Source organism: Chelonoidis abingdonii, chromosome 1, assembly GCF_003597395.2.
Source record: "Chelonoidis abingdonii isolate Lonesome George chromosome 1, CheloAbing_2.0, whole genome shotgun sequence".
Taxonomy (NCBI): Eukaryota; Metazoa; Chordata; order Testudines; family Testudinidae; genus Chelonoidis; species Chelonoidis abingdonii.
The window spans coordinates 99,400,515-99,420,509 of NC_133769.1; the positions used below are offsets into that span (position 1 = coordinate 99,400,515).

Below are 19,995 nucleotides of genomic sequence, written 5' to 3' on the forward strand. Positions count from 1 at the left end.
ACAGCCATTCTTTTCCTGTTGTCAAGGCTGATTCCCCATTCTGGCACTTTGAGTGCAGAAGGTGGGGGCCCACAAGGATTCTAAAAATTAATACTGGCCACTCCAGGCTTGTATTAAACTCCAAAAGTTACAATTTCTCACTGACCTTGGTGGGGTAGATGCTGCCACCAACCAAATGCAAAAAAACCTCTTTGAACCCAGGAAGGCACATGTGGGATTTCTCCCTTTTGTGGGGTACCCTCAAGGCCTTTCACCTCCACTCCTCCGGGGAAGAGCTGAGGCCTTGGCTACACTGGCACTTTACAGCGCTGCAACTTTCTCGCTCAGCGGTGTGAAAAAAACACGCCCCCGAGAGCTGCCAAGATACAGTGCTGTAAAGTGCCAGTGTAAACAGTGCCGCGCTCCCAGCGCTGCAAGCTAATCCCCATGAGGAGGTGGAGTACGTGCAGCACTGGGAGAGCTCTCTCCCAGCGCTGGCACTGCGACCACACTCACACTTCAAAGCGCTGCCGTGGCAGCACTTTGAAGTTTCGAGTGTAGCCAAGCCCTGAGAAAGAAAACAAAGGAAATCAGCTGTTGCCACCAGCTAATTAACATATGCACAAACCTCTTAAGACACAAAAACCCAATCCTGTTCTTAAAAAAGGTAAAACTTTATTAAAAACACAAAGAAAGAAAATACAGCTGGAACTTAGGCTATTGCTAGATTTAAAAAGAGCAAATATAATAATTAAGCATCAAGTATGGTTTTCTTGAGGTCCAGCTTAATGGTTACAAGCAAAACAAAAGCATTTGGGTATTAGCACTGAGGAGTTCACAAGCCACAAAGAAATAAACCTAATTGCATCTTCCTAATATTTCCTGATCTACTTACATATACAGGATTTCAGTAAGTAGTTTCTAGGTATGATCTGATGGTTTTTCATACCTGGTTTAATGCTTTTTACAGCATAGTTTCAGCTCTGTCCCTGTTTGTCCCCTCTCTCTGGAGAACAACAATAGACAGCAGGAAAGCTTTTCCCGCTCATTTTAAAAAGTTCTAGCCCTCCCATTGGCTCTTTTGGTCATATGCTCAACTCCCTTCCTTTTACCTATGGGTTTTTTAAACCCCTTTCCAGGTAAAGCAAGTAGACAACAGCTACTAACAGGGATTTTGTAGCTAACTGACTGGCTGAGTGTTTATAAAAGGGAGCAAACTCCCCCCACCCCCTTTCACTGATCACACCTGTAGTGGTAAGGATATATTATATGGAATTATAGTGAACCAATATTAACTCCAGTCTTGAAGCTAAACTTGGACAAGTAATTTCTGTTCATTTATCCAGGCAGGTAAGAGTACAATGTTTGTAACTGCTTTGACGGTATGAAGAAGCAGGATGAGCTGATGGATCACACATGTGACTACCTCAGACACTGCCTTTTGTGACCTTATAAAAGTTACTTACATCAACATGGTCAGAAGTGGTCTATAATTTTGCATGTCAATTTTTGGCTGCCTAATTTGGAACCACCATGACCCTTATTTGGAGCTGCATGTGCAAAGCACCTTTGAAAACCAGATCTAAGCATGGATGTGGTTTGTGGGGTGAGGGTGTTGTCCCCCAAACTGCAAGCCTCAAGAAACTGTGGAATTTGCTCCCCTATTGGCCTGACTGGAGTTGTCCCCCCAAATACAGAAGTCAAACTATGCCTATGGGTCTAAGATATCTCAAGTTGAGAGCCAAAAATTGAAGTACCCAGAAACTGGTTTTTATCTTTTCTTCTTCTATTTACTGATCTGTAAAATCAAGCTAATACCTGCCTGCTTCACAAGAGTACTGAAGATTAATGTTTATTAAAATGCTTTGAAGACAAAAAACAGTTTAAGTGTACTATGCATGTTACATATAAATATTAGAGCTTTTTAATTTTAAATATAAATGTATGTGCCAATGCACGATGTCTGGGCCTTCCACCAGCAAATGAGCAGCAAACAGGCCTGTCAGAAGTTCCTGTATGAAAATATCAACCAAGATAATTCCCTTTTGAGAATCTGGAAAAGCAGCTGGTTAGGAGGAAAGGGTGGAGAAGTAGCCCTCTGGCCTGATGAAATGAGTTTCCTTAAAAGAGGGACAAGATGAGTGAGATAATATCTTTTACTGGACCAACATCTATTGGTGAAAGAGAAGGGCTTTCACTCCACCAGAGCTGAAGGTCTCAAGAGGAGCGAGCGGGAAAGCTTGTCTCCTCTTTCACCCTCAGAAGTTGATCCAATACAAACTCTTACCTCACCCACCTTGTCTCACACACCCCGGGACCAACAGGGCTGCACTACCACAGCGCCTCTGTCATAAACAGATAGTAGGAGTTAATAGAACAGAAGTACTTTATATCTCTTTTGACTGTAAAGGGTTAACAAGTTTAGTAAGCCTGGCTGTCACCTGACCAGAGGACCAATCAGGGGACAGGATACTTTTAAATCTTGAGGGAGGGAGTTTTGTGTGTGCTGTTAGTTTTTGGTTTTTGTTCTCTCTGGTTCTGAGAGTGACCAGACGTGCAACCAGGTTTCTCTTCAGTCTCTCTGATACAGTCTCTTATATGTCCAGAATAGTAAGTACTAGGTAAATAAAGTGAGTTAGGCTTATGTTTGTTTTCTTTATTTGCAAATGTGTATTTGGCTGGAAGGAGTTCAAATTTGTATTTTGCTGAAAGGGATTTTAATTTGTAACTTGTATACTTAAGGTGGGAGGGTATTCCCAGTGTCTATAGCTGAAAACCCCTGTACCTAATCCATCTTAAATGTACAAAGATAATTTTTACTGTTTTTTCTCCCTTTAATTAAAAGCTTTTCCTGTTTAAGAACCTGATTTTTTTTAATTCTGGTGAGACCCCAGGGGACTGGGTCTGGATCCACCAGGGAATTGGTGGGGAGAAAGGAGAGAACGGGGAGAGAGAGGTTAATTTTTCTCCTGTGTTAGGATTACTTCCTCTCTCAGGGAGAGTCTGGGAAGGGGAAAGAGAAGGAGGGAGGAAGGCGAATTTTCCTCTCTGTTTTTAGAATCATGGAGTTTGAATCACAGTGCTCTTCCAGGGTAACCCAGGGAGGGGAAGCCTGGGAGAGGCAACGGTGGGGGAAAGGGTTTACTTTCCTTGTGTGAAGATCCAGAGGATCTGGGTCTTGGTAGTTGAGCTTAGAGCAATTCATGCTGGTACCCCATCTTTTGGATACTAAAGTTCAGAGTGGGGAATTATACCATGACAGCCTCAAAAGCGCCTCTTCTTGGGAAGTGACTAAGACATAGCAGGGTTGGTTGTGTCACAAGTCTCACCCCTGCCGCCGTCTGCCAGACTGGGGCTGTCACACACAGGTGCCCCAGCAGGGGAGAAATGACCCGGTCCAGGCACCGCGCCAGGCACCAGCAATACTCACAGGCCCCACGGTGGCACTGGGTTAGTGCCTCCTCCCCCGTCCACCGACAGGCCGGCGGAACCAAACGGAGCCCTCAGGTGCCCTGTTGCCAGTTCAGCCCCTGGCACTGGGAGCCTCCAAAGGCCCCTATAGGCAGCCCCCCCCCCCCCGGCTGCAGCGCCGAGCTCAGCCCAGGCGGGATTTGTAGCCCCGCCCGGGCTCCGAGCGCCTCCTGGCGCCGCTAGGGGGCGCAGCGTCACCTCCCGGCTTCGCACGGGCGGGTCCTCGGTGAGGCAAAGAATGAACGTCGCGCTCACCCCTCTCCCCTGACATGGTACAGTCTAGCTCCTCCCCCCGCCGCGTGGCAGTTCGCGAGTCCGACACTACCATTCCGGGATGGGGAAGGGGGGTCCGACATCTGATACTGGTTCATATCTCGAAACTCTCACAGTGGCGCTGAATACGGATCGTTCCATGAATGAGGAGAGCCCTGGGGAGAGGACGTACTTTAACATATGCCCTTATATAGAATAACGTTCTACCGGTTCCCGCCTTTCCCCTCTCCCCCGTGGTAGAGTCCTAACCCTCTTCTATCGAGGTGGTACGGTCCGTTCGCCCGCCGCAGACAGCCGTGGGCGTTAGATACTTACCACTGCGCCTGCGCAAATCGGCTCGGAGTCTGCGTACGCGCGCGTTCGGGTAATCGGCGCAGCCTCGTCAGTTCAGTGTGAGCCCCTTTTAGCGGGAGTTTTGAGGCGGGAAAGGGGAGGTGACTCCAGCTCGGCCCTGGCAACGAATAGCGAATAACGGCCGGGGCGGGGCGGGTGATTTCTGAGGCAGCGGAGGCTGCGCTTGAGGTGAGCGGGAGTTGAGTCCCGCCTGCTGCCGCGGGGCTGATAGCGGCTAGTTCCGTGGGCGTCGCTTCCGGCCCTATCTCACCGCGCCGGCCAGAGCCAGTTTGCCCTGCACAGACAAATAGCGCAGCTGAGGCGTCTGCTCGGCTGAGTCCCGGGCTCACTGAACATTATTTCGGCCTGGCTAGGGCGCTGTGTAGCCAGAGTCATGGTGTGGTTAGGTCGGCCTAACCCCAGCTGTTCTTCCCTCGACCCCATTGCAGCCTCTGGGAAAGGTGGATTAAGGACAGCAGTGGAGAAACCCCTTCCATTGGCGTAGGAAGCATCTACATTTCAGTACTGTGGTGGCACAGCTGCTGTAATGTGTAAACATACCCCAGAAAGACAAGTAGGATTTTCCCCTTTATTTCTTTAACACTGTCTTGGGAGGTGTAGAAATAAATACAGTGGGGCAGTAACTGGTTAGGGTTGGAGTAATACGGAAGGATTCATACTTTTTCCTTCTCAAGGCTTCCCCAACCCCATGCGCAGCCCCACGTTCTGGCTCAACCCTTTATCTCCTGTCTCCAAGCCCTGTTCCATGTCCCATGTGCTTGGAACCCTCCTTATCTTGTTGGGCAAGACAAACAATAATACATGTCACACAGCTGTAAAGACAAAACAGATACTTCAAGATAAATTCATCCTCTGGGTGCATTTGTGCCTGATTTTTTTTTTAGTTGGTCTCTATAAGATTTTAGGTATAACTCCAAGTTGGCTGTGGGGCAGAGCCACATTGCCACAGCAGCGGCACTGGAAGGCTCCCCAGAGAACAGGGGAGTGTTTACACTGCTACACCTCTTAATAGGATGTGGTATAGTTCCCCCTATATCCCTTGCTGACCAATAGGAAGGTACAACTGTGGCTTTGCCTACTCTGCCAATTTTGAATTGCCATTTCCCCAAAGGGGAGCAGTCTCCTTGCCATTTTGAATGCAAGGAATGCAGGATTATATGCATTTCAGGACAGAGAAGGGAAGATTTATTTTTAAAAAGTGCAGAGAGAGGATTGTAACATGCTCTTTACCTTTTATATTAATTTTTCTTCTTCCAGTATGTGCGGGGCAAGTGGCTTGTTCATGTTACTTCAGGAAATACTTCACCTTTTGTTATTAATATATTAAAGGAAAATGGATACAGATGACTAAATTTTCATAACTGGCAGGGATTCCATCCATTTGTCTAGAGCAAGGGTAGGCAACCTATGGCACACGTGCCAAAGATGGCATGCGAGCTGATTTTCAGTAGCACTCTCACTGCTTGGGTCCTGGCCACCAGTCTGGGGGGCTCTGCATTTTAATTTCATTTTAAATGAAGCTTCTTAAACATTTTTAAACCCTTATTTACTTTTACATACAACAGTATTTAAGTTATGCTGTTGGCAACCTTTTGGAAGTGGTGTGCCGAGTCTTCATTTATTCACTCTAAGTTAAGGTTTCGCTTGCTGGTAATACATTTTAACATTTTTAGAAGGGCTCTTTCTGTAAGTGTATAATATATAACTAAACTGTTGTTGTATATAAAGTAAATAAGGTTTTTAAAATGTTTAAGCAGCTTCATTTAAAATTAAATTAAAATGTAGAGCCTCCCAGACCGGTGACCAGGACCCGGGCAGTGTGAGTGCCACTGAAAATCAGCTCACGTGCCCATAGGTTGCCTACCCCTGTTACAGACTTATAGAAAGAGACTTTCTAAAAATGTTAAAATGTATTACTGGCACGCGAAACCTTAAATTAGAGTTAATAAATGAAGACTTGGCACTGTGCTTCTGAAAGGTTGCCGACCCCTGGTCTAGAGAAAAGAAGTACATTGTGGTGCCATATGGAGATGTTTCAGAAACAACTTATTTGAATATTTTTCATTAGAAAGTAACATAAGTCATTCCATTTTATTTTTACTTCCAAAGTACTCCTCTGAAATTATACCAAAGTTTTCTTCCTTTATTTCCATTTCCTCTAGCCAGGAAGGCTCTTTGTCACATCAGTGCTTCCTCCAGAAAGGGAAACTTTGCCTAAGCCAATTTGGGCAGAGGGAATCTTCTGAGAGAAAAACAAGATTCTCCCTCCTTTATTGGGGAGCTAAGCACCTCTGCAACACATCCAGCCCCTGCTGGCACATGTAGTGAAGGGCCAAGCTTGGAATCTGAGTTTGGATTCTTATGTGATAGCGCATCAAGGTGCCACTATGCCATTGAACTCCTATTAACAGTACTTTATAATTACTTTACGTACTTCCACCTTGATGGTGTATTTGTTTGCTTTTTTAGTACTGACTGACGCCTTATTGCCTGCTCTTTCACAATGAAAGCCATGGAGGATCAAGTGGTGCAAGAAGAACTAGGATACCAGGATGATGAGGTATTTATGGATTATGAAAAAATATGTCTATGTTCTGTCTGAGGGCATCACGCATAATTCTTTGTAGAAGAGCAGTGTTTCTTCAGTGCAGGATCATGAAAGAAAATTGGAGGGTTGCAGGGTGATAAATTTGATTACAATCTAAAGCAAAGAAAATCTTGCTTCCCTGCTCCCTGCACACTCCTATCCTTCAAGATCAAGTGTCTTTGTCAACCTCTTGAAACACACACACCCAAATAAATTATGTAGGCTTACTGTTATCAGTACATGTTTTATTCTTAGAGTAAAATGTGAGGAGATCACAAAAATCTGACTTTGAATAAGGGGTCTTCAATCTGAAAAGGTTGAGAAACACTCTAGTAGAGGTTTAGAAGGACGAGTATCATGATATTGTTTCATTAGTAGAGTTTCTCAGCATGATTGGTGACTATGTTTCTCCAGATGGTTACACAATATGAGGACAACAGGAAATGCTGAAATTCTTTTGGTTCTTTCTTTGTTGTGTCTATATTGGTAGGTAGTAGGACATGTACTATTATGAAAAACAATCCAGGTCTAAGGATTTAAAACGGACATGTGTTAAATTAGACAGGTAATAAAGGGAGATACAGGTGGTGAAAAAAATGACCAAGATTCTGTCTTTCCCCCTGCCTCCTTTAGGAATCCTTGTTTCAGGATATTGACCTGTTACAGAAACATGGAATTGTAAGTATAAGTAATAGATATTATCTAGACAGTTCTGCATGGGATGTTATTTAGGAATGTTATCAAAAACACTTATCCATAGTGATGTGCATAACAAACTTTCTCCTCATAACAACTTCTAAGTAAGGGCATATCTACACTCTGGGCGCTACGGCAGCACAGCCACAACACTGCAGCTATGCTGCTGTACCCCTGTCATGTAGATGCTTCCTACAGTGATAGACCGGGTTCTTCCATTGATGTAGCCATTCCATCTTCATGAGTGGTGATAGCTACGTCAATGGAAGAATTCTTCTATCAACCTAGCTGCATCTGCACTGGGCATTAGGTTGGCTTAATTATGATGCTCAGGTGTGTGAATTTTGCTATGTCAACCTAACTTTTGAGTACAGACCAGGCCTAAGAGATACAGGGAGGGCTGGACAAGTTTCCTTTTTGATAGTTTACATATTAAGGGCCAGATTTTGAAAAGTGTTTACCACCCAGCAGCTCTTGAAAATATGGCCACTTATTTTAGTACCTAAGTGAGAGCAGTTAGATGGTGAGCATTTTTTGATAATCTGTCCATAGATTAGTTTCTGCACCAGCCAATAAATACCTATAATTACGCCAATGTCTTCTCTAGCTCCTGCATTATACTGTGAGTGGCTTTGTTATGCTGTTGTCAGAATGCTAGTGAAATGGGGAGCAGTTTTCTTACTAGTTAAAAATTCTTCAGTAAATTCCACCAGTAGGCTTCTCTCAAACTGGAAAAAATAACTCAATGATTTATATTAAGTGAGTACTTATTATACCCCTTTATGTATAAGACTTTTGTTCTTCATGACTGGCTTTTCTTCACCCATCCTTGTCATCATAATATGCACAAGATAAACCGAAGGAGAAGACAGAAGCTTCTCAGTGGGAGCAATTAAGCTATCTCTTATTCTCTCTGTAGTGTCATTTGCACACAGCTCCTGTGCATAAATGGGTGACACATCCAAGTTCATAGTTTTTACCCAAAGAAGGGACTTGTCTGGAGGTGACAGTTTGAAGCAGTGTCCATTAAACCTTCTGCTACTATTTTATCTAAGTAACCTGCTTCATTGCCTCTGTTCCATTACATTTCCACCCACTCAGGAGTATCTGTAACATATGACAACAAGCAAGTGTATTCTTCCCTGGACATACTTAGAACAGTCAGAAACAACAAAGCAGTTAAATCTATTTCTTTCTTAGTGAAAATAAACATACACGTGAACGTACAATATAATGGGCTACAAAAACTTTCTCTACCTTCCAGTTGTAGCATTACATGAGCTAGTGATCACAGAATGTGAGCTTTTTTCACAGAATGTGGCTGATATTAAAAAGCTGAAGTCCGTGGGAATCTGTACCGTCAAAGGGATCCAGATGACAACGAGGCGGGCATTGTGCAATGTGAAAGGGCTTTCAGAGGCCAAAGTGGACAAGATCAAAGAAGCAGCCAACAAGCTAATTGTAAGCAAATCACATACCTAACATTTTCAACGTAGAACACCTCCCCTGCCCCCTGTAAGATACTTTGCAGCATTTCCCATTGCAAACATTAGAACAATCATGCTTACAAGTGATTGTGCTTATTAGTCTGAAGTCAGAGATACTACTTTATAGTCAACAGCAGCCAGACGGACAAGTATGATGGCCCTTGACAGGTTCAGACAGATGAGAGGTCAATGAGGAGAAATGGATCTTGGCTGAGGATATCACATTCTTCCTAAGTATCAGACCAAACTGAATAATTTCCTTTGGTGTTCCCCTAGGAACCAGGATTCTTGACTGCCTTTGAGTACAGCGAGAAAAGGAAGATGGTGTTTCATATCACCACTGGGAGCCAGGAATTTGAGTAAGTTTATCTCTACTTAACCCTGCCGAAGCCTTGCCCAAAACTAATCATATTCTTTCTTCTTCGAGGGCTTGCTCATATCCATTCCAATTAGGTGTGTGCGCGCTGCGTGCACGTTTGTCGGAAGATTTTTACCCTAGTAACACCCGGCGGGTCGGCTGGGCGCCCCCTGGCGTGGCGCCGCTACAGCACCGAATATATACCCCTGCCGACCCGTCCGCTCCTCAGTTCCTTCTTACCGCCCGTGTCGGTCGTTGGAACAGTGGAGTGCGGCTTAGCCTTTCTCCACTTACCTAGCTCTTCACCCGTTCTTGTACTTTCTGTGTATATAGTTTTATAATTGTACTTATTCCTTATTAGTTTTGTTAACGTACTTAGTGTATATAGTTTAGAGGGTTGGGGATTAGCCCCTTCCCCTCTCCCGGGGCCCGGGCCCATGTCGGGCTCACCGGGCTTCAAGCAGTGCTCCGCCGGCCGATGCCAACGGGAGACCCTCACGACCGCTGCCTGAAGTGCGTGGGGGAATCTCATCTGACTGATAAGTGCCGCATTTGTAAATCATTCAAACTGCGGACAAAAAAGGAGCGAGACTCTTGTTTAAAACAGCTCCTAATGGAGGCGGCCCTCACTTCTCCAGCCTCGGCACCGAGTGCCGCGCAGCCCATGCCAGGGAGAAGTGCTTCATTGGCACCGGAGAGCGCTGGCACCGTCAGAACACCCCGGCACCAGCCATCTCCGGCACAGAAGGCAGCCCGGCACAGCTCCCTCTCCCCGCGGGCCAAGCAGGCTAAAACTCCCGTGGCTACAACTCTTCCACCACGGTCTGAGCACCAACTACAGCCGAGTCGCCCGGCACCAACACCTGCCGCGGCACCGGTGGTTTCGGCACCGTTGATTCCAGCCATGCAAGAGCCGTTGAGTCCAGTGCGCGACAGCTCCCCGGCACATGCCTCGGTTGAGCTTCTCGTTCCCACTACGCCAGAGACCTTCTCGACGGCGAGGGAACTTACTGGTCTAACAGTGTCCACCCTGCCTCAACCCCCGGCACCGCCGGTGCGGGTTCTTACGTCAGTGGGAAAGCCTGCTCTGGTCAGGCCACCCTCCACCGAAGCTGCCGGCAGGCACCGTTCGAGATCGAGATCCCGGCGCCGTTCCCAATCTCATCGCCAGTCCAGATCCAGGCGCCGCTCACAGTCCCGGTACCGATCCCCTTCTCGGTACCGGTCGTACTCGCGGCACCGCTCCAGGTCTCGGTCTCCAGACAGATACTCCGCACGGTGGTCCAGCTCCCAGCACCGCTCCCTCCATAGTCGCTCTTACCACCAAGCTTCTCATTCCCGGTCGACTTCCCGGCACTGTGCTGGTTGCAGGTCCCGGTCTCCCTCTCGGCACCGGTACGACTTCCAGTACCGTTCTCCGGTGTGGCACGATGTCCGGTACCCCGCTCACAGGGGTCCCTCTCACGGACTCTCAGCTCCGCCATGGCCATCACGACACCCATCGGAGTCTTCCCGCGCTGACAGCGCTGTCTATGGAGATTTGAACCCACAGAGGCGTGTCCTCCCGGAGGCCCAGAGCATGGAACAAGCTCCACAGTGGTCATTCTGGATGCCCTGGGCATATCACCAGGCCCAGGGCGAACCCACAGTTACATCTCGGTCCGCCTCGTCAGACCATGGTGCACCGGAGGCCACTATTAGCCGTCCTCCTCCAGCAGATATGGTCGTTTCGGCTTTGACGCAGGACCTATCAGGTCCTCCCGGATTCCGATGCTCCCCTGGAACAGGAGCCTCAACACGAGCCGCTCGTGCCGGGCCTGTCATCATCCTCCTCGCCAGATGAGGCAGTAGCCAGTACAACAGCATCGGGTCCGGCCCCGATTGACCTCCGAGCCCACCAGGATCTTCTCCAGCGAGTTGCGTTAAATATCAACCTGCAGGTGGAGGAGGTTCCAGAGGTGGAGGACCCAGTCGTAGACATATTATCCGCAGATGCCCCGACTTGCGTGGCTCTGCCATTTATTCAGTCTATCCAAGCCAAAGCAGACTCTATTTGGCAGTCTCCAGCATCTATCCTTCCTGTGGCCAGAGACGTGGAAAGAAAATATATGGTACCCTCTAAAGGGTATAAATATTTATATACCCATCCTCCTCCGTGCTCTCTGGTCGTGCAATCTGTAAATGAGAGAGAGCGCCATGGCCAACAAGCCCCTGCCTCAAAATCGCGAGAGGCAAGATGGATGGATCTGCTGGGGCTTAAGGTGTACTCCGACGGGGGCCTTCAGTTGCGGGTAGCTAACCAGCAGGCCCTCCTCAGCAGGTACAATTATAACACCTGGCAGTTGATGGGTAAGTTCGCTGAACTGATCCCACAGGACTCCTGGCCAGAATTTCACAGCCTCCTAGAGGAAGGGAAGAAAGTATCTCGGACTTCCCTACAGACCTCTCTCGACGCTGCTGACTCGGCAGCTAGAACCGTAGCCTCCGGGATTACGATGCAGAGAATATCGTGGTTGCAGGTCTCGGGTCTATCCCCCGAGCTGCAACATACTATTCAAGACCTTTTGTTCAAGGGCCAGGGCCTTTTCTCGGAGAAAACGGACCCTAGACTCCAGAGTCTCAAGGACAATCGCATTATCATGCGTTCCCTTGGGATGCATACCGCGCAGACCTAACGCAGGTCCTTCCGGGCCCAACCGCAGTGCCCTTACCCCTGCCCCGGCCTCGACAAGACTTTAGTAGGAGGCGTGGTCGCGGGAACCGCAGACGGTAGTCGGGTTCTCAAGGAGGCCAAAATAATGGTCCCGCCAAACCATCAGCGGGACCAAAGCCAAACTATTTTGAAGGTGCGCCCGAGAGCAGAGCACCAGTCCTTTCCCGGAATCCTCTCCAGTTTTCCAACTGTCTTTCCTCCTTCCTCCCTGTGTGGGCCCGATTGACTTCAGACCGTTGGGTCCTACGCACGGTGGAGTTTGGATACCATCTCCAGTTTATTTCACCCCCTCCCTCCTACCCTCCCTCCCTGTCCCTCTTCAGGGACCCCTCTCACGAGCAACTCCTCTGGCAGGAGATCCGCACTCTCCTCGAAATCGGAGCTATAGAGGAGGTACCGGAGGAGTTCAGGGGCAAGGGGTTTTACTCCCGATACTTCTTAATCCCCAAGACAAAAGGAGGTCTCCGACCCATCCTGGACCTCCATGGTCTCAATGCCTTCCTAAAGAAGTTGAAGTTCCGCATGGTGTCCCTGGGGACCATCATCCCATCCCTGGATCCAGGCGACTGGTACGCTGCTCTTGACATATTTCCATTTACCCTCCGCACAGATGGTACCTACGGTTTATGGTGCATCGTCGACACTACCAATTTACGGTCCTCCTGTTCGGCCTCTCTACTGCCCCACGCGTCTTCACAAAGTGTATGGCTGTAGTGGCCGCCTTCCTCCGTCGTCGGTGCATCCACGTCTTCCCCTACCTAGACGACTGGCTTATCCTCAGGACCTCCGAGGCTCAGGTCTCCAGACGTTGCCATCGTCATGGACCTATTCGAGCGATTGGGCCTGATGGTCAATATAGGCAAGTCCACTCTAGTGCCCACTCAAAGAATCAAATTCATTGGAGCCGTTCTAGACTCCATGCTTGCAACAGCCTACCTCCCGCTATCCCAGTTTCGGACAATAGTCGCCGCCATAGAAAGCCCTCAGACCTTCCCGACGACCTCAGCCCATGCCTGCCTCAGCCTCCTCAGCCATATGGCTGCATGCACTTTCGTGACCAAGCACGCCAAACTTTGCCTTTGTCCCCTTCAAGTCTGGCTGGCCTCCATTTACCGCCCACACAGGGATGCCATAGACATGGTCGTCACGGTTCCTCAGAGTGTCTTAGGCTCCCTCAACTGGTGGCTAACACCTTCCCTGGTGTGCGGAGGCATGCCGTTCCACCCGAGACAACTGTCTGTATCCCTGACAACGGACACGTCGTCTCTTGGCTGGGGGGCTCACACATAGGCCATCGTCCCACGCAAGGCCTCTGGTCTGTCCAGGAGCTGACGTTGCACATAAACGTTCGGGAGCTACGAGCAGTCCGTCTTGCCTGCCAGGCTTTTCTTCATCATCTGCAGGACCGTTGCATTCTAGTGCTCACGGACAACACCACCGCGATGCACTACATAAACAAGCAGGGAGGGACTCGTTCTCTTCCTCTTTGTCAGGAGGCGATCCAACTGTGGTAATTTTGTATAGCCCACTCTATAGACCTAGTGGCGTCCTTCCTTCCAGGGGTCCAGAACACACTAGCAGACCAGCTCAGCAGGTCATTTCTCGCCCACGAGTGGTCACTTCGCCCGGACATAGTTCATTCCATCTTCCGGAAGTGGGGTTTTCCCCGCATAGACCTCTTCGCCTCCTGCAGCAACCGGAAGTGTCAGAGGTTCTGCTCCTTCCAGAGCCTCGCCCCGGGCTCAATATTGGACGCCTTCCTAATGTCTTGGTCGAACCACCTGCTTTATGCCTTCCCACCCTTTCCGTTGGTGCACAAGGTTGTCGTGAAACTTCGCAGGGACAGGGCTCGTCTGATTCTGATCGCCCCTGCGTGGCCCCGGCAACACTGGTACACCACGTTGCTGGACCACTCAATAGCCAACCCGATTCCCCTGCCCCTCTATCAGGACCTGATAACACAGGACCACGGCAGGCTTCTCCACCCAGACCTGCAATCCCTCCATCTTACGGCGTGGCTCCTGCTTGGTTAACTCAATCGGAGTTACGCCGCTCTGACCCGGTGCAGGAGGTACTCCTGGGCAGCAGGAAACCCTCCACTCTAGCTACATACTTGGGCAAGTGGAAACGGTTCTCTTGCTGGTGTCAGAGGCAGAATGCAGCACCTACCGGGGTCCATCCCCACGATATTAGATTACCTCTTGCATCTCAAGCAGCAGGGCCTCGCGCTATCATCTTTGCGAGTACACCTAGCGGCTATCTCTACTTCCACCCGGAGAAGGCGCTTTACTCTCCGTTTTCTCCCACCCTATGGTCTCCAAGGTTCCTGAAGGGGCTGGAACGCCTTTTTCCCCTGGTGCGACGCCCCGCCCCTGCCTGGGACCTCAATTTGGTTTTGACAAGACTTACAGCCCCCCGTTCGAGCCCTTGGCGACCTGCTCACTTCTATATTTATCGTGGAAAACGGCGTTCCTTGTAGCCATTACATCGGCTAGGAGAGTCTCGGAGCTTCGGGGCTCTAATGGTGGACCCGCCTTACACGATATTCCACAAGGACAAGGTGCAGCTACGCCCGCATCCGGCATTCCTCCCAAGGTTGTTTCGTCCTTTCACCTTCAACCAGGACATATTCCTTCCGGTCTTCTTCCCCAAGCCCCACGCATCCCGTAGGGAGCAACAGTTGCACTCGCTGGACGTCCGTAGGGCGCTAGCTTCTATATTGACCGCACGAGGTCCTTCCGTAAAACGCCCCAACTCTTTGTTGCGGTGGCTGACCGGATGAAAGGACAGCCCGTCTCTTCCCAGAGAATTTCGTCCTGGGTGACGGCATGCATCCGGGCTTGCTAGCGACCTTGCTCACGCCTCTCCGGGCCACGTTACCGCGCACATTGACTAGGGCCCAGGCTTTGTCAGCCGCCTTCCTAGCTCAAGTGCCTATCCAGGAGATATGTCGAGCAGCTACATGGTCTTCGGTACACACGTTTACTTCCCATTATGCCCTGGTACACACAATCCAGAGACGATGCAGCCTTTGGCTTGGCAGTCTGCACTCTGCAGTTTTCTCACCCTCCGACCCCACCGCCTAGGTAAGGCTTGGGATTCACCTAATTGGAATGGATATGAGCAAGCACTCGAAGAAGAAAAGACGGTTACTCACCGTTGTAACTGTTGTTCTTCGAGATGTGTTGCTCATATCCATTCCACACCTGCCCTCCTTCCCCACTGTTGGAGTAGCTGGCAAGAAGGAACTGAGGAGCGGACAGGTCGGCAGGGGTATATATTCGGTGCCGTAGCAGCGCCACGCCAGGGGGCGCCCAGCCGACCCACCGGGTGTTGCTAGGGTAAAAATCTTCCAACGAACGTGCACGCGGTGCGCGCACACCTAATTGGAATGGATATGAGCAACACATCTTGAAGAACAACAGTTACAATGGTGAGTAACTGTCTTCTTTCTCCACTGGCGACAAAACAACTATTAGAGACAAATGTTCAGTTAGGACACAGTGGGTGTACTTGCAAAAAAGCAAGTGGAAGTGAGTCATTTAACCCTGCTCAGAGTAGCGTTCGGTGGTGACACTGGTAAAAAGCCTGATTCCTGCTTATGCAGCAGTCTCCACTCTTGCTACCACCTGTGGAACTGTAATTATGGTGAATTGTAGTAGGACCTAAATTTGCCTGAGTAGACTCAACCTTTTTGTATGCTAATCAAGCTCACACACGATAGTTTCATGTCAATAACATGCGCCTCAAATCTAATTTTAAATAATAAAAGTACTAGCTGACTCTGTTTGTTTTGCTTGAGGTTTATGTAGGAAAACCTGAAAAAAATTCCCCAAGTTCATATGCTTTCCCAGAAGTGACACAATATATGTGCAATATGGTGGAATGGTTCAGCAGCAAAACCTCCATCTGAATAAGAAAGGACTCTTCCTCAAAATGTAGAAGCAGATTGTTTGGTTCTTAGCATGCACATGCACAAGGAGGGTTCCCTCCTTTGTGTGTTCTGCAGAGGTGCCAGGCACAATTACAATCCGGATACTGTCTTAACTGCCGTGACTGCTTCTTCAAGCACCCCCAGTTTGTTTACCATCCTACAGGGAACAAAGAGGAGGTGGGTGTCTTTACACACTGTCTCATACCAGACAGTAGAATAGCTGACTATGCAAGGCAGCACTCCTTGCACCCTTCTAAGAGGTAATGTAACAAGTGCATTCCCCAGCCTGCCTGGGAGATTTTAGAAGCATTGTGTCTAAAACAGCATTTCTCAAATGTGGCCACCAGCGAATTTTGTTGCTTCCACGACACCCTCCAAAGCATGGGCGGAGATTGGGACAGAGGGAAAGCAGCAGCCCCTCCTGCAGTGCCTAGCTGTTGCTCCTGAATAGCTGTTTCCAAGGGCAGCAAGATGCACTGCCTTAGTGTTTGTGTCAGTGCCACGAGCAGGGATTGGTGCCCTGCACTGTGGAGCCTTCTTGTGGGTTCCAGGCAGTGCCTCTGGATATACATGGGGCCAGCGTGTATGGTGCCAGAGGCAGCTCTTGTCAGTGGAGGTGGCTGTGGCATTCAGTCACTGGGATGCTCCCCTGAGTAGCTCCCCCACTCCTGTCCAGACAGGGCACGGGGAGCCTTGGACTCCACAGGTGACTGGTGAGTTCCTGACCCACCTTTCCTGGGGCAAGTTCTTGCTGCAGGGCCTCAGGAGGCAGGAACAGAGAGACAGGTTCGTCAGAGTGGCCATCAGCAAGAGTTGGTAGCCTCACAATGAGGCCACCAAAAAATGCGTTGTGAGAACCCCTGGTCTAAAGGAGTTGTTTCTGGGCTGATGCAGCTCCACACTATTTTTAACAGTGATTTGTGCCTTAAAGATACATTCTGAATTTTTTTTCTTAATGGATAGTGCGTGCAAAAGCAAGTAAAAATGGCTAAACATAAGCAGGAAATAAATAGAAAATGTGGTAAATTAATAGATCAGGGTTTATATCAATCCCATGACCGCTTGTTGGTGGAGCCTTATCATCTCAAAAATATTTTCTCACTTCTATCTCCCAAATGGCCACTCTTCTAGATTTTCTCCTAAGCACCTGTAGAAGGGAAAGGGGAAGCTGAGACAGAAATAGGACCCTGTATACCAGGGATCATCTGGTGCCCCTGCACCCTATCACATCATGAGTTAAGTACAGGGCCTTTTGGATGAGAAGAGATTTTCTTACAGTGGCAAAGATTTCCCTTTTGACATTACTCTCGTGACTGTGGGCATTTCAATATGCTTAACTCTTTCTCTCCCTCCAGTAAACTGTTGGGTGGTGGGATTGAAAGCATGGCAATCACAGAGGCCTTTGGAGGTAAGTGAACCATATTAAATGGATTTTATTGAGTGGATTATCAGTAGAGTGCTGCAGCAGATGTTTAGGTTTTAAAGCAAGTGACATTATTTCTATCAAATTCTCATCACGCTGGATCTGAAAAGATGGAGGTTCAAGCTCAACTATAGTGAATGGTCCCTTTCCAGGACTGATGTAAGAGGAAATAATCCCATCTTTGTCAGTGTTTTGCCATTGTTCTTCTTCAGTTGCTGCAGACGAGGGTTGAGCTGGGTAACACTCACATTAGGGGGCATGCTGGTTCAGTATCATATACCATTATGAATAGTGTTGCTCAGGAAACATTTCCCCATTTTCCTTCTCCATTTCTTCACCGTAATGAAATCTTGATGTGAGATTTCCTGCTGATACATACTCCTCTCCACGAAGAATCAAAATTTAAAGTTCAGCCCACAATAGACTATTGTAATTTAAGAGAGGTGTAAATATTTGCACCCAGCTTCTGTCATTCATTAGCTGTACTACAGGCAAAAGTCACAGTGTAAAGCAATATAAAGTATGCAGATCCACAGATGTGACATACGTAATTCAAACAATGAGATATAAGCAAATAATGCAATGCCCTTCATATCTGATTTAGATAGTAAGCCAAGATCAAAAGACTTCAGCAGCAATAACTATAGTTTATCAAATACAGCACACTTCCCCTTTTAAAAAGTGTCTTTGAGGCTTGAAAGGTTTGATGAAAGATTTTCTGGACATGTTGTCTTAATGTATTATCTCCTGGTCTTCAAAGTAATACCACCAATTTGAAATCTAGATAAAAATGAGATAAAGTTTGTTTCAGGTGTTACACCCACCCTTGAGTCTCTTGACCAATTTTTATGGATTTAAAATAACATTTTTAAAATAAAATTTTCTGTTCTCATCTGCTATGTGGAAGACCCACACAACTGATAGTGGAAAATAACTATCTGAATGTATAAGAGAAATAGGGGAAATAACTATAGACAAAGTGCTGTCAAATGTAGAAACTAAGCAAATTGAAAAAATATTTTTATAAACATTTTAGCTATTGCAAACTTAGATATTACTTGTAAAAATAGTAAGTAAAAAAACCATACTTCTGTCTAAAATATTTTAATTGATTGTATCCATTTAAAACCGATGCTAATATTTCCATTTGAGTGCAACACACTTCTGCAGTCAATGGAATTCTTTGTAGGTTGATGTAATGATTATTGCAGTGTTCATCTGTGTTTTTTTGAGAAACAGTTTCACATTCATCATTCTTGTCGCGAGTGAGATGTCTTGATGTGTGCTAGGTTTGCTGGACCCTACACACTAGTGGGAATGGCAATCACACCACCATTTGTATTATTAGTATTATTGTACTAACTCTGAGCAAGGCTATTTACCATCCACGTTGTCAGTTTTCGCTGGTGCAATGCCAGTGGAACAGCAAGCACTGGTGTGGTGTAGCCATTGCACAATGCAATTAATCTCTCAGTAAAGGGTGTACTGGAGCATTCTGTGACTGTACTAATATCTTTGACAGCTCATGGCAGTGTCTTTGGCACCTGTCAAGATGGCTCTGTATGGCACAACAGCAGTTATGGTTCTACATGGACCCACAATGCCCCCCACACCTCTCTTCCTTTCAGGACTGGTCGAAAGCAAATGAGACAGTATTTGGGTGGTTTCAGCTCATTTTAGGCACCTTTCCTGAGATCCCTGCCCTCAGAATAATAGTGAACAACCAACAAGATAATATAAAATACAAATTTATAAAACGTGTAATATATTTTTCTCTCCTTTTTTTTTTTTTTAAATTCTATGGACCTTATTCACTTATTCCAGGGAGCTGTGCCAGGGACTATGAGATAGATGCAACAATCCATAGACCCTGCAATACTTGCAGTGAGTGTTCTTTGTGGACAACATATATCATGGACAACCAGAACAAGATGCCTAGTGTAGACACACTGCACCATAGTGATCATATGGTATAAATTACAATGGTGCAATTCTCAAACCGCTTTGGAGAGCAAAGCAGTAGCTATAATGGGTTCTGGGATTGCTCACATGGCTTCTGATATTGGAGCCCATTTTGACTGAAAATAAAGTTAAGCCTGGTCAGTGGAGTTAACCCAATACCCTCAGCAACACCTAACATTTTTCCAACAGTGTCTTGGAGTTAATATTACTATGGGCTGGGTATAACCATTGCTCATTTAAGACTTTGTAAGAAGACATTAAGCTCCTTTATGAAAGCAGGTAGCTGAAACAATAGGGGCCTCCTCTAATCAAATACAGGTACTTATCTGCCAAAAACAAAGGCATGTGTGAGGCCGCTCAGGAATTTGACCTATGTGAGTGGAGGGACTTTGTTGGCTTTGTTTTAGTAGAGGTGTGTGTATCAGAGAGAGAGCAGGAGAGAAAAGCCAATGACACAAGTTATGTCAGCCCTGCCATCATAAGTGTGACCACTTATGATGTCTATGCAAATATAGACATACATGAGCTAGCTTTGATCTAGCTAGCTAGCTTGAATAAAAATAACAATGAAGTGCAAAAGCACATTCTGTACAAGCTGGTCTGGGACCTTGACTATGTACTTCAGGGGCTAGCCTGTGCAGCTTCATACTTCTGACTGCAATGTAGAAATACCTGTAGTCAGAACAAGTACAGGGAACATTGCCCTGAGAAAAAACTGGAAAAGGGACTTGGAATTGTGAGTGAAGACACTGTCTCTT

General features: G+C 47.4%; 1 protein-coding gene across 1 annotated transcript in view; it reads left to right on the top strand.

Annotated features, from left to right (window-relative positions):
• Positions 1–4,071: 4,071 nt before the first annotated feature.
• DMC1 (DNA meiotic recombinase 1) overlaps positions 4,072–19,995 on the top strand; it is a 58,228-nt gene continuing 42,304 nt past the window's right edge. Inside the window, exons 1-6 of the mRNA XM_075061548.1 lie at positions 4,072–4,115; positions 6,547–6,637; positions 7,298–7,342; positions 8,675–8,821; positions 9,124–9,206; positions 17,208–17,260. Coding sequence (XP_074917649.1) covers positions 6,581–6,637; positions 7,298–7,342; positions 8,675–8,821; positions 9,124–9,206; positions 17,208–17,260 — 385 coding nt within the window. The 5' untranslated portion in view covers positions 4,072–4,115; positions 6,547–6,580. The remainder of the gene's footprint in view (positions 4,116–6,546; positions 6,638–7,297; positions 7,343–8,674; positions 8,822–9,123; positions 9,207–17,207; positions 17,261–19,995) is intronic.